Genomic DNA, 16,503 nt, shown 5'->3' with positions numbered 1-16,503 from the left:
CACACAAGTTGTCTCTGTTACTACGCCCAATTACGCAACGGCTTCTTGTTGAGAGGCGTTCTAGACATGCCAGCCAAGTGATAAATGCAAAATGAGGGTGATTTCTTTTTGCCCAGACCACCGCTGACCAAGCAACTTTATCAGACCTCTTACGCAGGCTATCCCATGTAGTGCGAAGCGAAAAAATACCATTTGTGCTAGGCATCCAAACTACTGAATCACAGGGAAGGCGAGAATAAATGTGGGTATCGTTTATTTCATCCCACCGCTCCAAGATATATGGGTCAGAAGTTGTTAATTGCCATGAAGCTGAATTTAATAAAAGCTTGTGCACCTTGTCAAATGTATGTCTACCAAGTGCTTGAGCAATCATCATGCCCTCCTTTTGCAAAACCCCTCATTTTAACCATGGATCGTCCCATAAGTTTGTGGTCTTCCCATCCTTGATAAGGCATCGAATGGGACTAGCTGCTGATTTCTTGGTGTCTAGAATATGACTGAGAGATAATGAACACCGGTTAGGTTTAGGTAGAGACCAAACCGAGTGATTTCCCAACCACCGAATTCGAATAAAATTCGTCCACCATGAAGGTTCCCCTGCAGCAAGCTTCCATAGGTGTCTCATTAGACCAGCAACATTCATTTCCCTCAAACGCTTTATGCCAAGCCCTCCCTCATCATACGGTAAGCAAACATTAGCCCAAGCCACCTTGTATTTATTTGTGTGTGCATTACCATTCCAAAGAAATCTTGCCATTCGCATCTCAATCTTATCCAAGACACTAACAGGTACAACAAGGATATTTATCCAATACGAAATGATGCCCATAAGAACAGATTTTATCAATGTCAATCGTCCAGCATAAGAGAGAGCTCTTGAGCTCAAAGAATGTATTCTGGTTTCAATCTTGTCAAGTAGAACATCATAATCAGTAGCTCGCAGAGATTTGGAGCCTAGAGGGATGCCCAAGTATTTGATTGGAAGGTTTGCTTCTGGTATGCCCAAGGTATTGGTGAAAGTTGTCTTGATATCAGTGGGGCAATTCCCAAAGAACAAGGCGGATTTACCACAGTTTATTGAGAGGCCCGACAGCGCCCTGAATTTTATTTAGTTTTATTAAGTGAAATATTGAGTGGCCACTAATCACATAATGTTTTAGAAATAATTAAAGATAAAAAGAATTTAGAAAATGAGATTTTCCATATTAATAATTAAAATTTCAACCCAAAACTTATCTGACCTCAAACTAATAACTGAAAACATACAAAATCTAGATGAGACTGACAAGCTGTCAACCTTAATACGGTACGATGCATGTACTTAAAGCATTTTTGTAATTACCAAGAAAATTACAAAGAAAAGCATTTTTGTAAGGACTTGTTTGGTAAGATGCAATACTTTTTTCGGGGGGAAATGATAAATAATGATAAATAAATAGGAAAAAGAATCGTAAGGAATAAAAAATTTGTATTAAACACCAAAATAGTTGCGAAACAACTCTGTCTCTCTCTCTCTCTTTCTGGCCTAACGTCCCTCTTTTCCTCTTTCACTGGTTCTGGGTGGATTCGGTGGAAGCTTTGCGTGATCCCACTATCTTTGCCGGAGCTTCGAAATGGATTCGCTTTCTTTCTCGTGATAATCTCTTCGCGTTGTTTTCCGCTTCATCGCCATGCCTTTGTGGTTTCGCTTTATTCTCCAAAACCGCATATAAAGAGTTCAATCTTTCTCAAGTTTCTAACTTTGAAGAGGGAGATCAGAATGGGGAACAGAGGAAGCAGCAGTAATGGAGGTCACAGTAGCAGGCGGAGACATGGAAATCATCGTCATAATCATCAAAGCAGCCACCCGACAACACCGCCTCCACAATCTGTTCAACCTGAAGTTCCCGGAAATCGATACGTCTTCGCTGCTGCTACCCCCTACCCTCCTCAATATCCAAACCCTAACCCACCTCCTTACTTTCAATACTCTGGGTATTATCCCCCACCACTACCACCTCCAGTGTCGCTGCCACCCCCTTACGATCCTGCGGCACAGGTTAACTGGGTTGGGGGTGGCCGTTACCCTTGCGGTCCTGCTCCCCTTCCCCATCGTTTCGTCGAACACCAAAAAGCTGTTACAATACGTAACGACGTCAATCTTAAGAAGGAGACTTTAAGGGTCGATCCTGATGAGGAAAACCCTGGCCAGTTCCTTGTAGCCTTCACCTTTGATGCCACTGTTGCAGGAAGGTATGAGTTTTGTCCAGTTCGAGTAGATAAAAAAATAAAAAATAAAAACGATCTTTCTGATTTGGGATCGTTCATAAATTGTTTGACTTGTTCTCTTCTTCTTCTTCTTATTTTTTTTAATCTAATTTGTTGTCTGCTTACATTTTTTTATTTATCCTTCAGTATTTTTTTTTTCTGCATAATTTATTTGTTGATGGTTTAAGCAAATAGATTCTTAATTAAAGAAGCCTACTTAATGTGGACGAGGTTGTATTTTTGTTTTTGTGTAGAGAGGAACATCGATAGTGTTGTGTGTTCAGAACATACTTTCCATAGTTCTTATTCTTTTTTTTTCCCCTGAATTTTCTGGTATGATTTGTGTAATTATTTCGTGATGTACCAGTGTGACTGTTTATTCATGTTGAATTCTTTTTATGTTGAGTGCCAGACGTCCGGGCTTGTTTATGCATGGTGGGGGGGGGGGGGTGAGGGGGTGGGGAGTAGAAGAAGCAGATAGGATGAGAGCAAATTGAAAAGTAGCAGAATTTTGAAAGAGTTCTTTGACCTGGGTATGCATCTCTGATCATTTACTCTTTGTATGTCAATGATTTACATAGCAGGACTCCTCATCTTTATTATTAGACCTTCACTGCTACAACGATGATAAAACTCATCATCCATAGTTGTACAGAACATTGGAAGATTTGCAAACTGCAAGTTATGTTCGTTATGCATGAGCATTTCTAGGCTTTAGTAAGAGATCAAAGCATCATTTTCACTGGGGACCGCCCCTTCTTTGGGTGCTATGACTGATCGTGTCATTGCATTCCTGTGATACAGGAGAGTTGCAAACAGCAATATATTCATCACATGTGAACATTGGTTGGCTGTAGTAAGATATTGAAGCATCATTTTAATTGGAACCCCCTCCCCCCTTTGGGTGGTATGGCCAATCATGTCATTATGTTCCTGTGATTAAGCTCCTTTTTTTTTATATCAGATCACTTACCTAGTTACCTATCCTGCTATCCACTTGGTGTTACCTGGTGGTCATCTAGGTCCTGTTTCATTATATATTTTCAAATCCCTGTAGCTCCCACAACTTCCTACTATCTTTTATCTGTATCAATTTTGTATACTGTTCAATTTCTATGTTTATCATATATAATGATGCATTAGGATATTGTTTTGTACAGAAACTTCTATGATCCAGCATTTCTTTGTTTTACTAGATTTGTGTCTTTGTCTTAAAATATTTTGCTATCTCCACATTTATCTTTTTTTCTTGTTAGTTTAAATCCACAGTATCCGATAGATGAAATTTGGATTCTAGTCTTGTGAGTCCATTATGATTCGATCCTCTCATTCTCAGGGAAATAGATATCAGAACCTATTGGATACATTTTCTGGTACACCAACTGCATAAGTTGTTTGGAGATCTGATTTGTCTATGTGAAACACTATTTGATATACAGTAACAAGGAGGCTGAAAGAAGCAACCATAGGAGTGTAGGAAATAAAGTTAATTTTTGTGAAGTATCTTTGAATTACCATTGCCCTCTAATTTTGATTATATCTGTTTTAAATTTATAATTATTTTCTTCCTGAAAGTTGAGTTGCAAGTCACCGCTAATCTAGTATGTAAGTGGTTTATGATCTGATTTTTTTTCTTTTACTTCTGATGGTTGACTAAGTTATTTTAAACTTCTACTTTAAGTATGTGTTCTAATGACTATACCATGGACAACAGAACCTGGGTCTGAAGCCTAATAAGTAACATTCTGGATTTGAGATTGTAAAAACTAATGTTTCCTTTGTATTTGGAAGGCTATATATCAAGTACCAGGACCTATGTTGGCCATATGGCCACCAAAACTGACCAAGCAGCCTGATGGAAAACATACATCAACTCATCAAGATCTCAGCAGAACTCGGTTTAATACATTAACAAAACCATGGGCAAAACCAAGTTTTAAAATCTTCATCATAGTGGCGTGTGAGGAGCCAGCTGGTAATCCAGGATTTTGTGGAAGGGGTAAATACTTCTGCATCTGGAGGAGTGGAACGGATGGTTCTAGTTGCTCTATGAAATCTAGAAGGGTTGCAACAGAAGGAAATATGATACCTTTGAATGGGTTTTTATGTAAATCACTGGTTAGTCTGACTACTAGATCAAACATTGAGAATGCTTCTCTAAATAATTCACAGCAAAACTTTGCCTAGTCATACAAGCCAAGTTCGATGAGTCAAAAAGCCAAGGGATTATATGTATTGATGGTGACACTAGGTTACGTCTGAGACTTTCTGCTAAACTTGCATAATAAGTAACTCAAAGTAACCTTTATGTTTTTTTGATTAATCGTATCCAATGCTTTGGACTAAGACACTGTAAGAACCTGCTCTTATCACTGGTATTTCTTATGGAGTTGAAACACTGTGGTCTTGCATGTTTAATTGTTTTAATTGGTTATAAAAACAAGCAGTTGAATTTACTTATGGGTTGTGTTTTGCATGCAATCTAGAGAATAAGATGAGTTTATGGAGAATTTGAACGGCTAACTGTAATTGAGAAAACAATCAACAGTTTCTCATGCATCAGTCAGAGCGTAACTAATGCAAGGGTGTTACTGCAATTTCAAGTTTTGGAGGTGTATATTATTTGAAGAGGAAAACTAATATTTTCTATTCTATGGTTATGCTCTTGGTTTGCTGTTAAGGAGCATCATTTGTGATTTTGCTTTAGTCTTTACTTAGTTTGGAAAGAACTCATTAAAGTCTTTCTTATGAAGATTCTAATGAGGTTTAGTTGCTTCAAAATCAATGATATATGGAGGCTTGTAATGATGGTTCTTTTGTTTTTCTTATTTTGGTTAATCTCCGATTATTGGTTGATTCTTCAAATTACTACAAATCTTAGGGTATGTGAGAGAACTGAGGCATATTATAGAAAAGTTTCCTGGATCTTTTTATTCTAGATCAAGATGCTTGTGTTGTAGTTTCATTTCAGTTAGCTCTTCATTGTTGTGTCCATCCCAATCTAAAGTATTCTGAGGAAAGCGGCAAGTGAGAGCAATTATATATGATCTCCCTCTATCTTGGGTTAATGTAAAACAAATTAAGCTTCATTCATCTTAAAAAAACAAAAATTTAGCTTCCTTTTCAGGGAGTGCCCAGAAACTATCATGATGCTTCATTGATTCAGATGGATGGACTGAGTTCTAATGAACATGCCTTCAGTTAAGAATTAACAGATCACCACTCTACATAGAAATGCTCAAAGAAGGTTAGCTTTGTCATACAAAACTTAGTATTAACTGTGAAAAAGATAGCAAAATGACAATGTTTCCAGTCTTAGCAGCACAACCCACCTGATTTGTGCCATGTGCCACATGTTTGGAAAGTTCCAACTGCACGGACAGGTAGGGTCCACTTTGGGTTGTCTAATTCCATCATGTGGCCCTTTTGTGTTAAACTGTTTGTTGGGTATTTTCAATTGCCAACCTATCAAGTTTATGTCTTGATTTTTCTTTTTTTTTTTTTTTTTTTGGGGGGGGGGTAAAATTAACCCTTTTTTTCTTTTTGTGGTTGGGCTGAAATTTATTGGAAAATGAGAAATGATTTGACTATGTGTTCCAAATTTGAGCAGTAGATGTGCTGTGGCACGTTGAGATACAAGTGGGCCGCACTGCCAGAACAATGTTGTTCCGTTACTGCTCACCCTTTCCAAATGTCGTTAGAGATGAAGACCATTTTCTAGCATAGTCAATCTTTTTCACTTGATTTTGCTCAGTGAATTGCTACTTGATTTTTATTGCAACAGGTCCTATGTTTTGTTTGGGGTTGAGGGACTGAGCTTCACTGTGTTCAAGAATTAATAGCAAATTGTTTTGTTTGGGATTATTCTAAAGTGATTAAGGGCTACCTGAACGTACCTCTAGAAATTTTCTCCCCTAACCTCTAGGGGGTTGAAACATTCCAGTGAGGAAGCCTTACTCTGATATCAAAGTGTAGGTTACATGTGAAACTATTTGAATAAATTGTCCACTTGCCTTTGAAGCCTTTTCTGCAATACCTAGATTCTTTTAGACCTCCAACAGAGAACATGTTGCCTATAGCATGGTATTTTCACCCCTCAAGCTGTTCCCTGCGTTGATTCTGAAAAAATAGGATGCAAATTATTTTTGACTTTGTTATATGTATTTTGTTGGTGCTCTAGCTGATTAGCTTGGTAGATATGTTGCATTTCCTTCCTGTCATGCTTGTGTAGTTCCAACTTTACTGATTCAAACTTTCAGGATCTATGACATTCTCTGAGTAACTATGTGTTCCTTTGACTTTTGTCTTGTAAGAACGGACATTTTATTGTCAGGCTAGCTGGCTCACTGGTATGTGAAGGAGCCTCGTGTTCACCCTTTCTTTCTTTTTCTTTTTTTTTTTTTTTTTTTTGGGGGGGGGGGGGGGTTGGGGGAGGTTGTATGTGTGCTAAACATTAACACGTCTTCTTGCCTGTTACCTTATTTTAATTTGATGGTTCTGTTTTATCTTTAAAGCTTATTTTAATTTGATGGTTTGATCTTTAAAGCTTATTTTAATTTGATGGTTCTGTTTCTCTTTTCCCACAACAGCATCACTGTCATCTTCTTTGCAAAGGAAGGTGCAGATTGTACCCTTACACCACTAAAAGAAAACCTACAACCAGTTACAGTATCCTTCCAAAAAGGTTTGGGTCAGAAGTTCAGGCAGCCGTCAGGAACTGGGATTGACTTTTCAATCTTTGACGAGACTGAACTAACAAAAGAGGCTGATGCAGAAGTGTATCCTCTTGCTGTAAAGGCAGAAGCAATGCGTCAAGATGTGCAAAATGGATCTGAGGCAGATAGCGAGAAGGCAGAAAATTCACAGATCACCCAAGCCATCTTTGAGAAAGAGAAAGGTCAGCTCCATGTGAGGGTGGTGAAGCAAATTCTGTGGGTGAATGCAATGAGGTATGAGCTACAAGAAATTTATGGGATAGGAAATTCAGTTGAAAGTGACTTTGATGGAAATGACCCGGGGAAGGAATGTGTCATCTGCCTGTCAGAACCACGGGACACTACTGTCTTACCTTGCCGACATATGGTAAATAGAATTCCTTGCTTTTCTATTAATTACCGCTGTTTGTCCGCTCTCTATCGTGATCTTGTCTCCAGACTTGATTCTATAATCGAAAACCAACGTGCTTCAACAATTTAAAATTTTGTTTCATTTTATGACGATTAGAAATTGTTTTCCATATTCTGAAGAACATTTTGGTTGGATATGCTTTGCTGCAGTGTATGTGCAGTGGCTGTGCCAAGGTTTTGAGGTACCAAACAGACCGATGCCCCATCTGCCGCCAACCAGTTGCACGGCTTCTGGAGATAAAGGTCAACGGCAAAACTGATGATTGAAATGTGTGGGTGTTACTGAATCAAACAATGTTGTAAAATTCTGTATGTTGGTGACACCTTCCACACCTGACCTGCAAAATAATCTGACTGAAAGCATGATATGGTATGCAGTTTTTGGGTTCTACCTAGGGTCTTCCATATGTGGGTATGTTCTTTCTTGAAAGACTATTATATCTCTTGACTCTAGGTAGGTGGTAGTGTGGCTGTTACTTAAAGAAATTTGGAGAAGGATGGGTTTCACCAAAGTTGATGGAAATCCATGTGAGTCGAATCCATGGCTTTTTGGATGAAAATGTAGATTTATTATTATTTCAATCCCCCTTCCCTGGGGTTGGTAAAGAATGAATTGACAGATACCCCTGTAATGCCTTCTTTCTTTTGGTTGTTTCATAGTTTACAATTCAATCCCCTATCCTGACCTACCTTTGTTTTAGATATTGAAAACAAAATCCATGTATTCATGGTCAGCTATATCTCATGAACATATGTGGCTGTTCAGAGTGGGGAGTTCTGTTGTTGTTGTTTTTGTTTTTTCTCCCCCTTCTTTTTTGTTTTGTAAGGTAAGCTTGTCTCAATTATGGTGCCTTTTCTCATGGTATCTCATTTCATTCACATGGATTTCCTGTGTTGGGTACTTCCTCAAATTTTATTTAGGTTCTTTCCTGTGTTGGGTATCTCATTTCATTCGCTTGGATTTCCCTTCGGTCATGTTGAATAGTAAGGGGGCTCCATTCTTTACTACGTGGTTTAAAACTGCCAGGAAAGAACACATTGTTTTTCGTTGCAAGAAGTGACGATGGAGGGGAAAAAAATTAAATAAAACAACCGTTATAATTTAAGATTGGAAATTCATGAAGTTAGGAATGGAAGCTCCATTTATCAGTCAGATCTAGATACTTCTGGGAAGCTAAGTTGAATACGGACTTGCTTGTTTCGAAGCTGGTGAAGAAATGAGGAAGAATACTTTTTTGAGTGGAGGGTGACATTGTCATGTAATTGGTTTATATTCTAGTTAATTAGTGAGGTAAACTGGTCAATTCAGCTTGATCTTTGATTCTTAGAAGACCATTTGTTTGCATGAAAAAAAAAAGATGTGCTATAGTTAAAAGTGTGAAGTGTGAAATTCATGTGAAATGGGATGAAAGATGGATAAGCATTTCTTCCTCTCCTCTTCTCTCCGCTTTTCTCCTTTTTCTTCGTCTCCGTCATTTCTCTTGTCTCCTCTCTCCATTTTTCCCCCTCTCTTTTCTCCTATCTTCTCCTTGTTTCTTTCTCCGCTTCCCTTTGTTTTTTCCTATATTCTCTCTATTTTTCTCTCACCGCCTTTCTCTCATGTTTTTCTCTATTTTGTTCCTCTCCATTTCTTATTCCTGTCTCTCTGTTTCTCGTCTCTCCGTTTCTCTCTGATTCTCTTTTTTCTCCGGATAATTTTCATCCGGACCCCTAAGGTTTGATTTTTGTCATTTTTAGTCCAAATAAATAGATATTTTGCATCTGTTTCCCTTGAGATATTCAATAAGATCAATTAAGGACAAATTATGATTTTTATGATCAAAATGCCCACATATCTATTTTACTATAAGATTTGCATCATGTCTTTACAATTAAATCCAATGGCGATAAGAGAACAAAAAACACCTTATTCTCTTCCAAATTCCAACCCCTTTTTTTTTAAAATTAAAATTTGTCCTCTCTTGTATAGAAAAAAATTGCTGATGGAAGAATTAGATCACTATTTCAAAACCAGCAACACAAAGCCAAAATCCCTAAATTTGATAAATCTACACTTGAGATAGAGCAATTAGAAGATATTTTGGAGAAATCCCTTAGATCTCTTGTCTTGACGGTATCATTAACCAAAAGAAAAAAAATCGAAATTGAATTGAGAGAGAGATAAACAGATGATCGAATTGAAGGAATAACAGTAGAAACATCAGAATGTGAGAGGTACCTAAACAAGAGCACAAAGCAGCGACAATGTGAGAGGCACCTAAACAAGAGCACAGAGCAGCGACAATCAAGGAAAATAAAATAATAGAGCCGCAGAAATGGAGGACAATGAACGTAACCCTAGCGTGACCCGAGAGAGAGAGATGGAAGCAGAGAATGAGTAAAAGGAGGAGATGGAGAGAGATTTGGTGTGGGTGACAATTTCAATTTTGAGTTTTCATAAACAAGAGGGATTTGAGAGTCGGATAAATAAGGGTTTGATTTGGTAACTTAAGAAACTTTAAATTCTTAAAATGTAAAAATAAAAAATAGTTTTTACAAGTGAACTACACTAATTTGATTTTATATTAAATTTACAAAATACAAATACCTCAAATTTTTTATTTTCACTGTTGGATTTAATTGTAAAGACATGATGCAAATCTTACGGTAGAATAGATATGAGGGTATTTTGGTCATAAATAATATAATTTGTCCTTAATTGATCTTATTGGATACCTCAGAGGAAGCAGATGCAAAGTGTCTACTTATTTGGACTAAAAATGACATAGATCAAACATCAAGGGGGTCCAGATGAAAATTACCCTTTTTCCCCTAACCGAAAGAAGTTTCTGGTTAAAAAAAAAAAATCAAGTTGATGCGAGCTTTGGTAGTGTAGCAATCCGCGGATCTGGAGTTTTACGCCAGATCTGGAAGTGCTTCCCGAGGATCTGGAAGATCTACTATGGCGAGGTTTGCTGGTCATCTCCTCTTGTTGTTGGTCTCTCCCCATGTAGAGACGGATGATAGCTCAGAATCTAGATCCAGCCCCGTTTGCCCTGCCCTGAATGGATTCACCTATTTCGGATCCGCCGCAACAACAACCTTCTCCACAATACTAATGCCACCATCATGGCAACCAAGTTATCGTCAGTGTTTTGTCTCCGCCCTTGTGGCGTGTTGTATCTTTGCCCTTGTGGCGTGCATGTCTCTGCCATTGGGGTGTCTTCGCTTCTTTGGGTGTTGGTGATGAAGGATACGATATATGTGGTTGTTACAATGTTTATTTTAAGGGTTCATTGGGTTTGGCCCATCCCTTAGCTTGGATGACTTTGTTTATTGCACGTACGATAGTTTGGTCAATTTTCACTCCTTGGTTCGGATATAAACCCCCTTTTCTTTTTTTTTAGCGAATGTGAATTCCTGAAATGGGATGAGGGATAGAAAAGTAGACTTGAGAATGTGAATTCTATGAACTTATGTTATATTTTTTAAAAAGTGGAACTTTTTGACCAATGCACATTAGCATTTTGCCACTCTAGTTCATGAAGATGCAGGTGGATTTTTTTTGGTTTTATTCCGATTAGGTAGATTAATACAGAGTACAACTTCCTAGTAGTAATGCCTAATTTTGTCCACTTAGATCTTAAGTTCTAGTCATTTTAGAATAAGAACAAATTTTGAAAGTTATAAAGAAGAATAGAGAGTTATAGTAGGATAAAAATATTTGGAAGTTATGCTTTATGTTTTCTTTCTAAGGGTGCGTTTGATAACGTTCTTAAAAAACGTTTATGGCGTTCTTCTGTTCTTTGGGAACGGAAGAACGGGTTAGAGGCGTTTGATAAAACGGTTCGTTCTTCTGTTCTTTAAGAATGGACCAGTCAGAAAAGTGTTCTAAAGAACGCTTTTTGCAGAACATAAATAATATGTTTTTACCAAAGAACAGAAACGAGAAGTGATAAAATTGGTTCAAATTGAAGCCTTAGAACAATTTTATCAATCACCAACTTATTTTTCAACCAAAAAAAAAAAATACTAACATATTCTATTTAGTATTTTAAAAATATTTTCAGAACGGATTTATCAAACGCCCATTTTCAACTAAAGAACGGTCTTTTAGCACAGAAACATTAAAAAACAATTTTGCATAAGAACTGGTTTCTCAAAACGGAAAAGTTACCAAACGCATACTAAGCTTTCAGAAAGTCCAGGCTCTCGAGTTGAGATTCCCAAATCTTTTTTATTTTTTTTGGGTTGGGGGTGGGGGTCAAAAAAAATGTATATAGGGAGTGGTCCACGAATAATAAAAGTTGAGGGGTGTCAACTGAGAAATTTCTTACTTTGACGCATTGCGGCTGATTAAAACGGAGACGTCGGCTTCTAGCGATAAGAAGTGAAGAGACCAAACCCTAACCCTAGCTCGTTCCTCTATATATAACGCTCAAGCAACTCCTCATTCTTCATGGCCCCCATTTATCCTTCCCGTCGATTAGCGTTCTTATCAAGCTTGAGCATCCAATTCTTCTCTTCTTTATGTGTAAAACTCTTACCTGCATCCAATCGCTTTCTTCTCGGCATCTAAAACCCTAATAAGCACCCATGTTTGTGTCACCGCATCTCTGAATCAAACAAGATCAAGCGTCTGCGTCACTGCATCTCTGAATCTAACCCGCATCCAATCTCTGTGACAATGCATCTCTGAATCCGATAGAATGGTTACACGGTATCTGATAGAAATGTAATTGCTGGTTACGCGGTGTCCTGATCTGTTCATACTTTTGTACGATGAAGGACATCTTCCTTAGACCAGCTAAATCGAATTAATCGATCATATACTGATATACCGAGCGGATTCTCTTCTCAAAGCTCCACGAATTCCGCTTTTGTCCCGATACGGTACAGTTTTTCCTATTTTCTCCGTTTTTGCTGTTTATATACAAAACGACCTGTTTGTTCATGTTTTTTCTACAGAGTGAGGGTAACTTTACACCTCCCACACCCCGGCTTCAATGCCAATTTTGCACACTCTGTTCTACTTTGTAAGTATTGTTTCCGTTAAGGTTGGGAGCTCTAGATCTTTTCGGTATTTTTATTTATTTATTTTAATCAAATGGTAATCGAATCTATTGCCACCCGGACATTAGTCAGGTATCTACCTATGATTCAGTGGTTGATACAGTTACGCGTCTGGGAAATCGATTGAGTTCATCGTTGCAGGTGTTCATGCTCTTTATGCTTACATCTGCTCCATTTGAGCCCCACATCTTTTTCATTTCCATTTCCTCATGTTTTAACTTATGAAAAATTGAAACTTGCTCTTGCCTTGTTCTAGAGTTTTTTTTTTTTTTTTGACTTTGGCACTGAGCATTTGCGTGAGGGGCTGCTTTTACTTAATTGCAAAAATTTCAGAACACAATGATTGCAACCCTGATTTTATTCATTGTATTTGTATTTGCTGTTATTGTTGAGCTCCATAGAGTTGTGTTCTTCTAACTCTCTTTGAAGGATTCCTTCTGGAATACATTTCAACTGAGAGATTTTAGGGTTTTGATTCATTTTGGCATTTATTATACTAAAGAAGAGGGGGAGGGGGTTAAGTGCTGTGACAGTATATGGATTTTTATCAAGGGTTTACTTGGGTTTAGGAGTTGTGAAACTTTCTTGATGATAAAACCTAAAGCTGATGGTTGATATTGACAAGTTTGATATGGGGGAGACTGGGAGAGGGAACATGGTGGGGGGGGGGGTTCCTTGATGAACACACATTTATGTGTGAAATCTTTGGATATAAACTGTGACATTATATGAATTTTTATCAAGGGTTTACTTGTGTCAGTTGTGAAACTTTCTTGATGATAAAACCTAAAGTTGATGGTTGATATTGACAAGTTTGATATGGGGGAGACTGGGAGAGGGAACATGGTGGGGGGGGGGTCCCTGATGAACACACATTTATATGTGAAATCTTTGGATATAAGACATGCATTTTACACAAGTTTATACGTCAAGTGTGAAAAATACATGATTTGGAGCATGATGGCCTGGAGATGTGATTATGGGTTATTCTAAAATATTTTAGATCCAAAATAAGTTAATTTTGATCTATGGTTTAGATTAACTATGATTTTTATTTTATTTTATTGTAATTGAAAAATATATTTTGCCCACAAGTAGTCAAAAATTAGGGTTTTTTTATAAATTTTTCTATAGATTTACTAGAAGATTTTATTTTATTAGATTTTATTTATTTTCTTTAATTATTTTTCTTCTCTCCACTTTTTTTTTTTATATTTTATTTTTTCTTTTCTCCTCACTTTATTCTCCACGTTTCTTTTATTTTTTTTCTCTACTTATTCTCTCTCTGTTCCTTTGATTTTCCAATGAAATTAGGTTTTTTTTTCCTCCTTTTTTCTATTTCACTTAGTAAGTATTATTACTATTATTTTTTTTTTATTTGTAAATCATTCACTGTCTCCAATAAATATACCGTCCCTCTTAGACCTAGTTTAAACACATCATTTCTCTTTAATTTTTTAGATTGTTACACCCAAAAAAATTTTAAAAAAATGTATAAATTAAGTCTAAGAGGGGAGCCTATATTTTTATAGGAGATGGTGAATGATTTACAAATAATGAAATAAAATAATAATAATAAATGAAATAGAAAAAAGGAAAATAAAACAAAGTGGAGAGAGAGAGAGAATAAGATATATATATATTATTTTATTAACAAAAAAAAGTGAGTTATTTAATAAATAATAAAATGAAAGGGGAGAGAGAAAAATAATTTAAGGAAAATAAATAAAATCTTCTAGAAAATCTATAGAAAAAATCCTAATCTTTGACTATTTGTGGGTCTCATATATTTTTCAATTATAATAAAGTAAAATAAAATAAAAACCTCAACTAATTTCAATTGTAAATCAAAATTGGTTTCTTTTGATTTTAATATATTTTGGAGTTGGCCCATAATCGCATCTATAATCCATCATGCTCTAAATTAAGTCTTTTTCACACTTGAAAACTTGAACGGACCTCTTGATGTGTAAACTTGCATGTTTCATACCCAAAATTCCAAATATTTGCTTAAATCTTGAAAAATGCTAAAATTTGCAAAAACAATATAAAATCCAAGGTAGCTCCACTCTAATTGTATAAAATGAATGTTTTATGTCCTGAGATTTACACATAAATGTGCTCATCATTCACAGAGGGTTTCCATACCCGAAGGTAATAAAATCTGGTTGTCACAATTGTTCTTTTCGTTTCAATCTTGTTTCTCCCACTAAAATTGATAGGAACCGAATTTTCATGCTAACCATTCTCTACTTATGCTTTGTATGGTTGGCTTTTTTACCACATTTTCTCATCTTTAATGAGGATTTTCCTTCGAGGATCTATTTTTGCAAAGAATCATTACAATTCTTTTTATTTATTTGAATATATGAAAATCAGTGTCCTTTTGTTATATGTTTTGTTCTTGCTGATTCATATCAGAGGAAGCTCTGATCAACTCACTTCAAGCCTGTATTTCAGGTAAAGTTTAATTTAGTTTGCAACTGTTGGAATATGCTTCATCCTTATAATTTCTTAACTTGTCATTTATGTATGATTTCCTCTCTTCTTCTGTGTTTCTCACTTCCTTTCCATGATGAGTTGATCTGCTTTGTGTTTTTTGTCCTGGAGTAAGCTGAGAGATCTTGGACAGGTGGGGTTTTTTTTTAACCCTACTCAGTCCTGCTGTTGTGTGCTGCCTGTACTATGATTTTTTGTATTGTTTGGAAATTCGGCTTCTGTTTGTTTTGTATTTTTCATTCTCTATTCTGAAAAGTCCAAGCTGTTTACAGTTTCTTCTGTGTCTTTGCGGCTGCATCTTATTCTGGAATACTAGTCATTGTTGCTCGGTCGAGTTAACCATTATAAATGCATCTTCTGGATTTCACATTTTGTTTTATGGCTGTGGTCCTGTAGTGCATATCCCATTGTAGCAAGTGGCTATTAAAATAATTGTTTTGTAGATGTGATTATTTGACCACCATGCAGGATAATTCCTTTATCAAATCTCTCCATTGCTAGGGAGTGTCTACTGCTGCATTTGGTAAGGCCTTTGCAGACTTAAACGAGTATTGTTTCTTTCTTTGTATAGAAGGTGTACAGTTCATCATGAACTGGATTTTCTACAAGATCCTGTTCCACCATTCAACCTTGTCAACACTGATCCATGCAAGCCTCTTTCTCACTTTAGATACTCCTCCAACACAACCCCGTATTTTTGATCTATGCAAGCATAAAACAGTAAGAAGTGGAAATTCTTGAAGCTTTATGTTTCCTGCTATAGGATTACAACAAAAACATTCCTGTAGTTTTATTGCATCCTTCCTTATTCACTCTTAAATCTATGGATCTTTAGCTCAATTGGTAGAGCATTTGGAACATTAGCATGTTTCAGGGGATGGTGGTTCAAATCCACCAAGATTCTTTTGATTCAGTTATGAATATAGATTAAACATGACAAAGATCATATCTCATATTGAAAAAATATTCTTCTGTCTATGCAGCTGCATCTTATTCTGGAATACTAGTCATTGTTGCTTGGTCCAGTTAACCATTATGAATGCATCTTCTGGATTTCACATTTTGTTCTGTGGCTGTGGTCCTGTATTGCATATCCTATTGTAGCTGATCCATCAAGTGGCTATTAGAATAATTGTTTCGTAGATATGATTGTTTGACCACCATGCAGGATAATTCCTTTATCAAATCTCTCCATTGGTGATGCTAGGGAGTGTCTACTGCTGCATTTGGTATAGGCCGTTGCAGAATTGGTTGGATAAAATCATTGCTTTTACTTGACAAGTATTGTTTCTTTTTGTTGTATAGAAGGTGTACAGTTCGTTGTAAACTGGATTTGCTACAGGGATCCTGTTCCACCATTCAACCCTTGTCAACACTGATCCATGCAAGCCTCTTTCTCACTTTAGATAACCCTCCAACACAACCCTGTTTTTGATCCATGCAAGCATTACAACAGTAAGAAGTGGAAATTCTTGAAGCTGTAAGTTTCCGTAGATCTGGAGTTTTTACGCCAAATCTAGAAGTGCTTACCGAGGATCTAGAAGATCTACTGCGGCGAGCTTCTGCTGGTCGTCTCCGC

The 16,503-nt window shown here is 36.7% G+C and overlaps 1 protein-coding gene across 1 annotated transcript; it reads left to right on the top strand.

The window, feature by feature from the left end:
* Positions 1-1,660: 1,660 nt before the first annotated feature.
* LOC149023548 (putative E3 ubiquitin-protein ligase LUL2) lies at positions 1,661-8,323 on the top strand. The gene is made up of 3 exons (XM_089144086.1): positions 1,661-2,232; positions 6,837-7,329; positions 7,524-8,323. Exons 1-3 carry the CDS (start codon positions 1,760-1,762, stop codon positions 7,638-7,640), a joined length of 1,083 nt encoding a protein of 360 aa, XP_089000212.1. The 5' UTR covers positions 1,661-1,759; the 3' UTR covers positions 7,641-8,323.
* Positions 8,324-16,503: the final 8,180 nt, after the last annotated feature.

This window comes from Hakea prostrata, chromosome 2, assembly GCF_041222555.1.
Source record: "Hakea prostrata isolate BN-2017 chromosome 2, UWA_Hpros_2, whole genome shotgun sequence".
Taxonomy (NCBI): Eukaryota; Viridiplantae; Streptophyta; class Magnoliopsida; order Proteales; family Proteaceae; genus Hakea; species Hakea prostrata.
Note: the sequence above shows the minus strand (reverse complement) of the source record. Positions and strands in the feature narration are given on the sequence as shown.

What these genes read in the sequence shown, in the direction of transcription:
- LOC149023548 (XM_089144086.1), top strand. Translation starts at nt 1,760, where the DNA reads ATGGGGAACAGAGGAAGCAGCAGTAATGGAGGTCACAGTAGCAGGCGG. An exon ending in GATGCCACTGTTGCAGGAAG is followed by an intron (nt 2,233 to 6,836) that starts GTATGAGTTTTG and finishes TTCCCACAACAG; the next exon opens with CATCACTGTCATCTTCTTTG. An exon ending in TCTTACCTTGCCGACATATG is followed by an intron (nt 7,330 to 7,523) that starts GTAAATAGAATT and finishes GCTTTGCTGCAG; the next exon opens with TGTATGTGCAGTGGCTGTGC.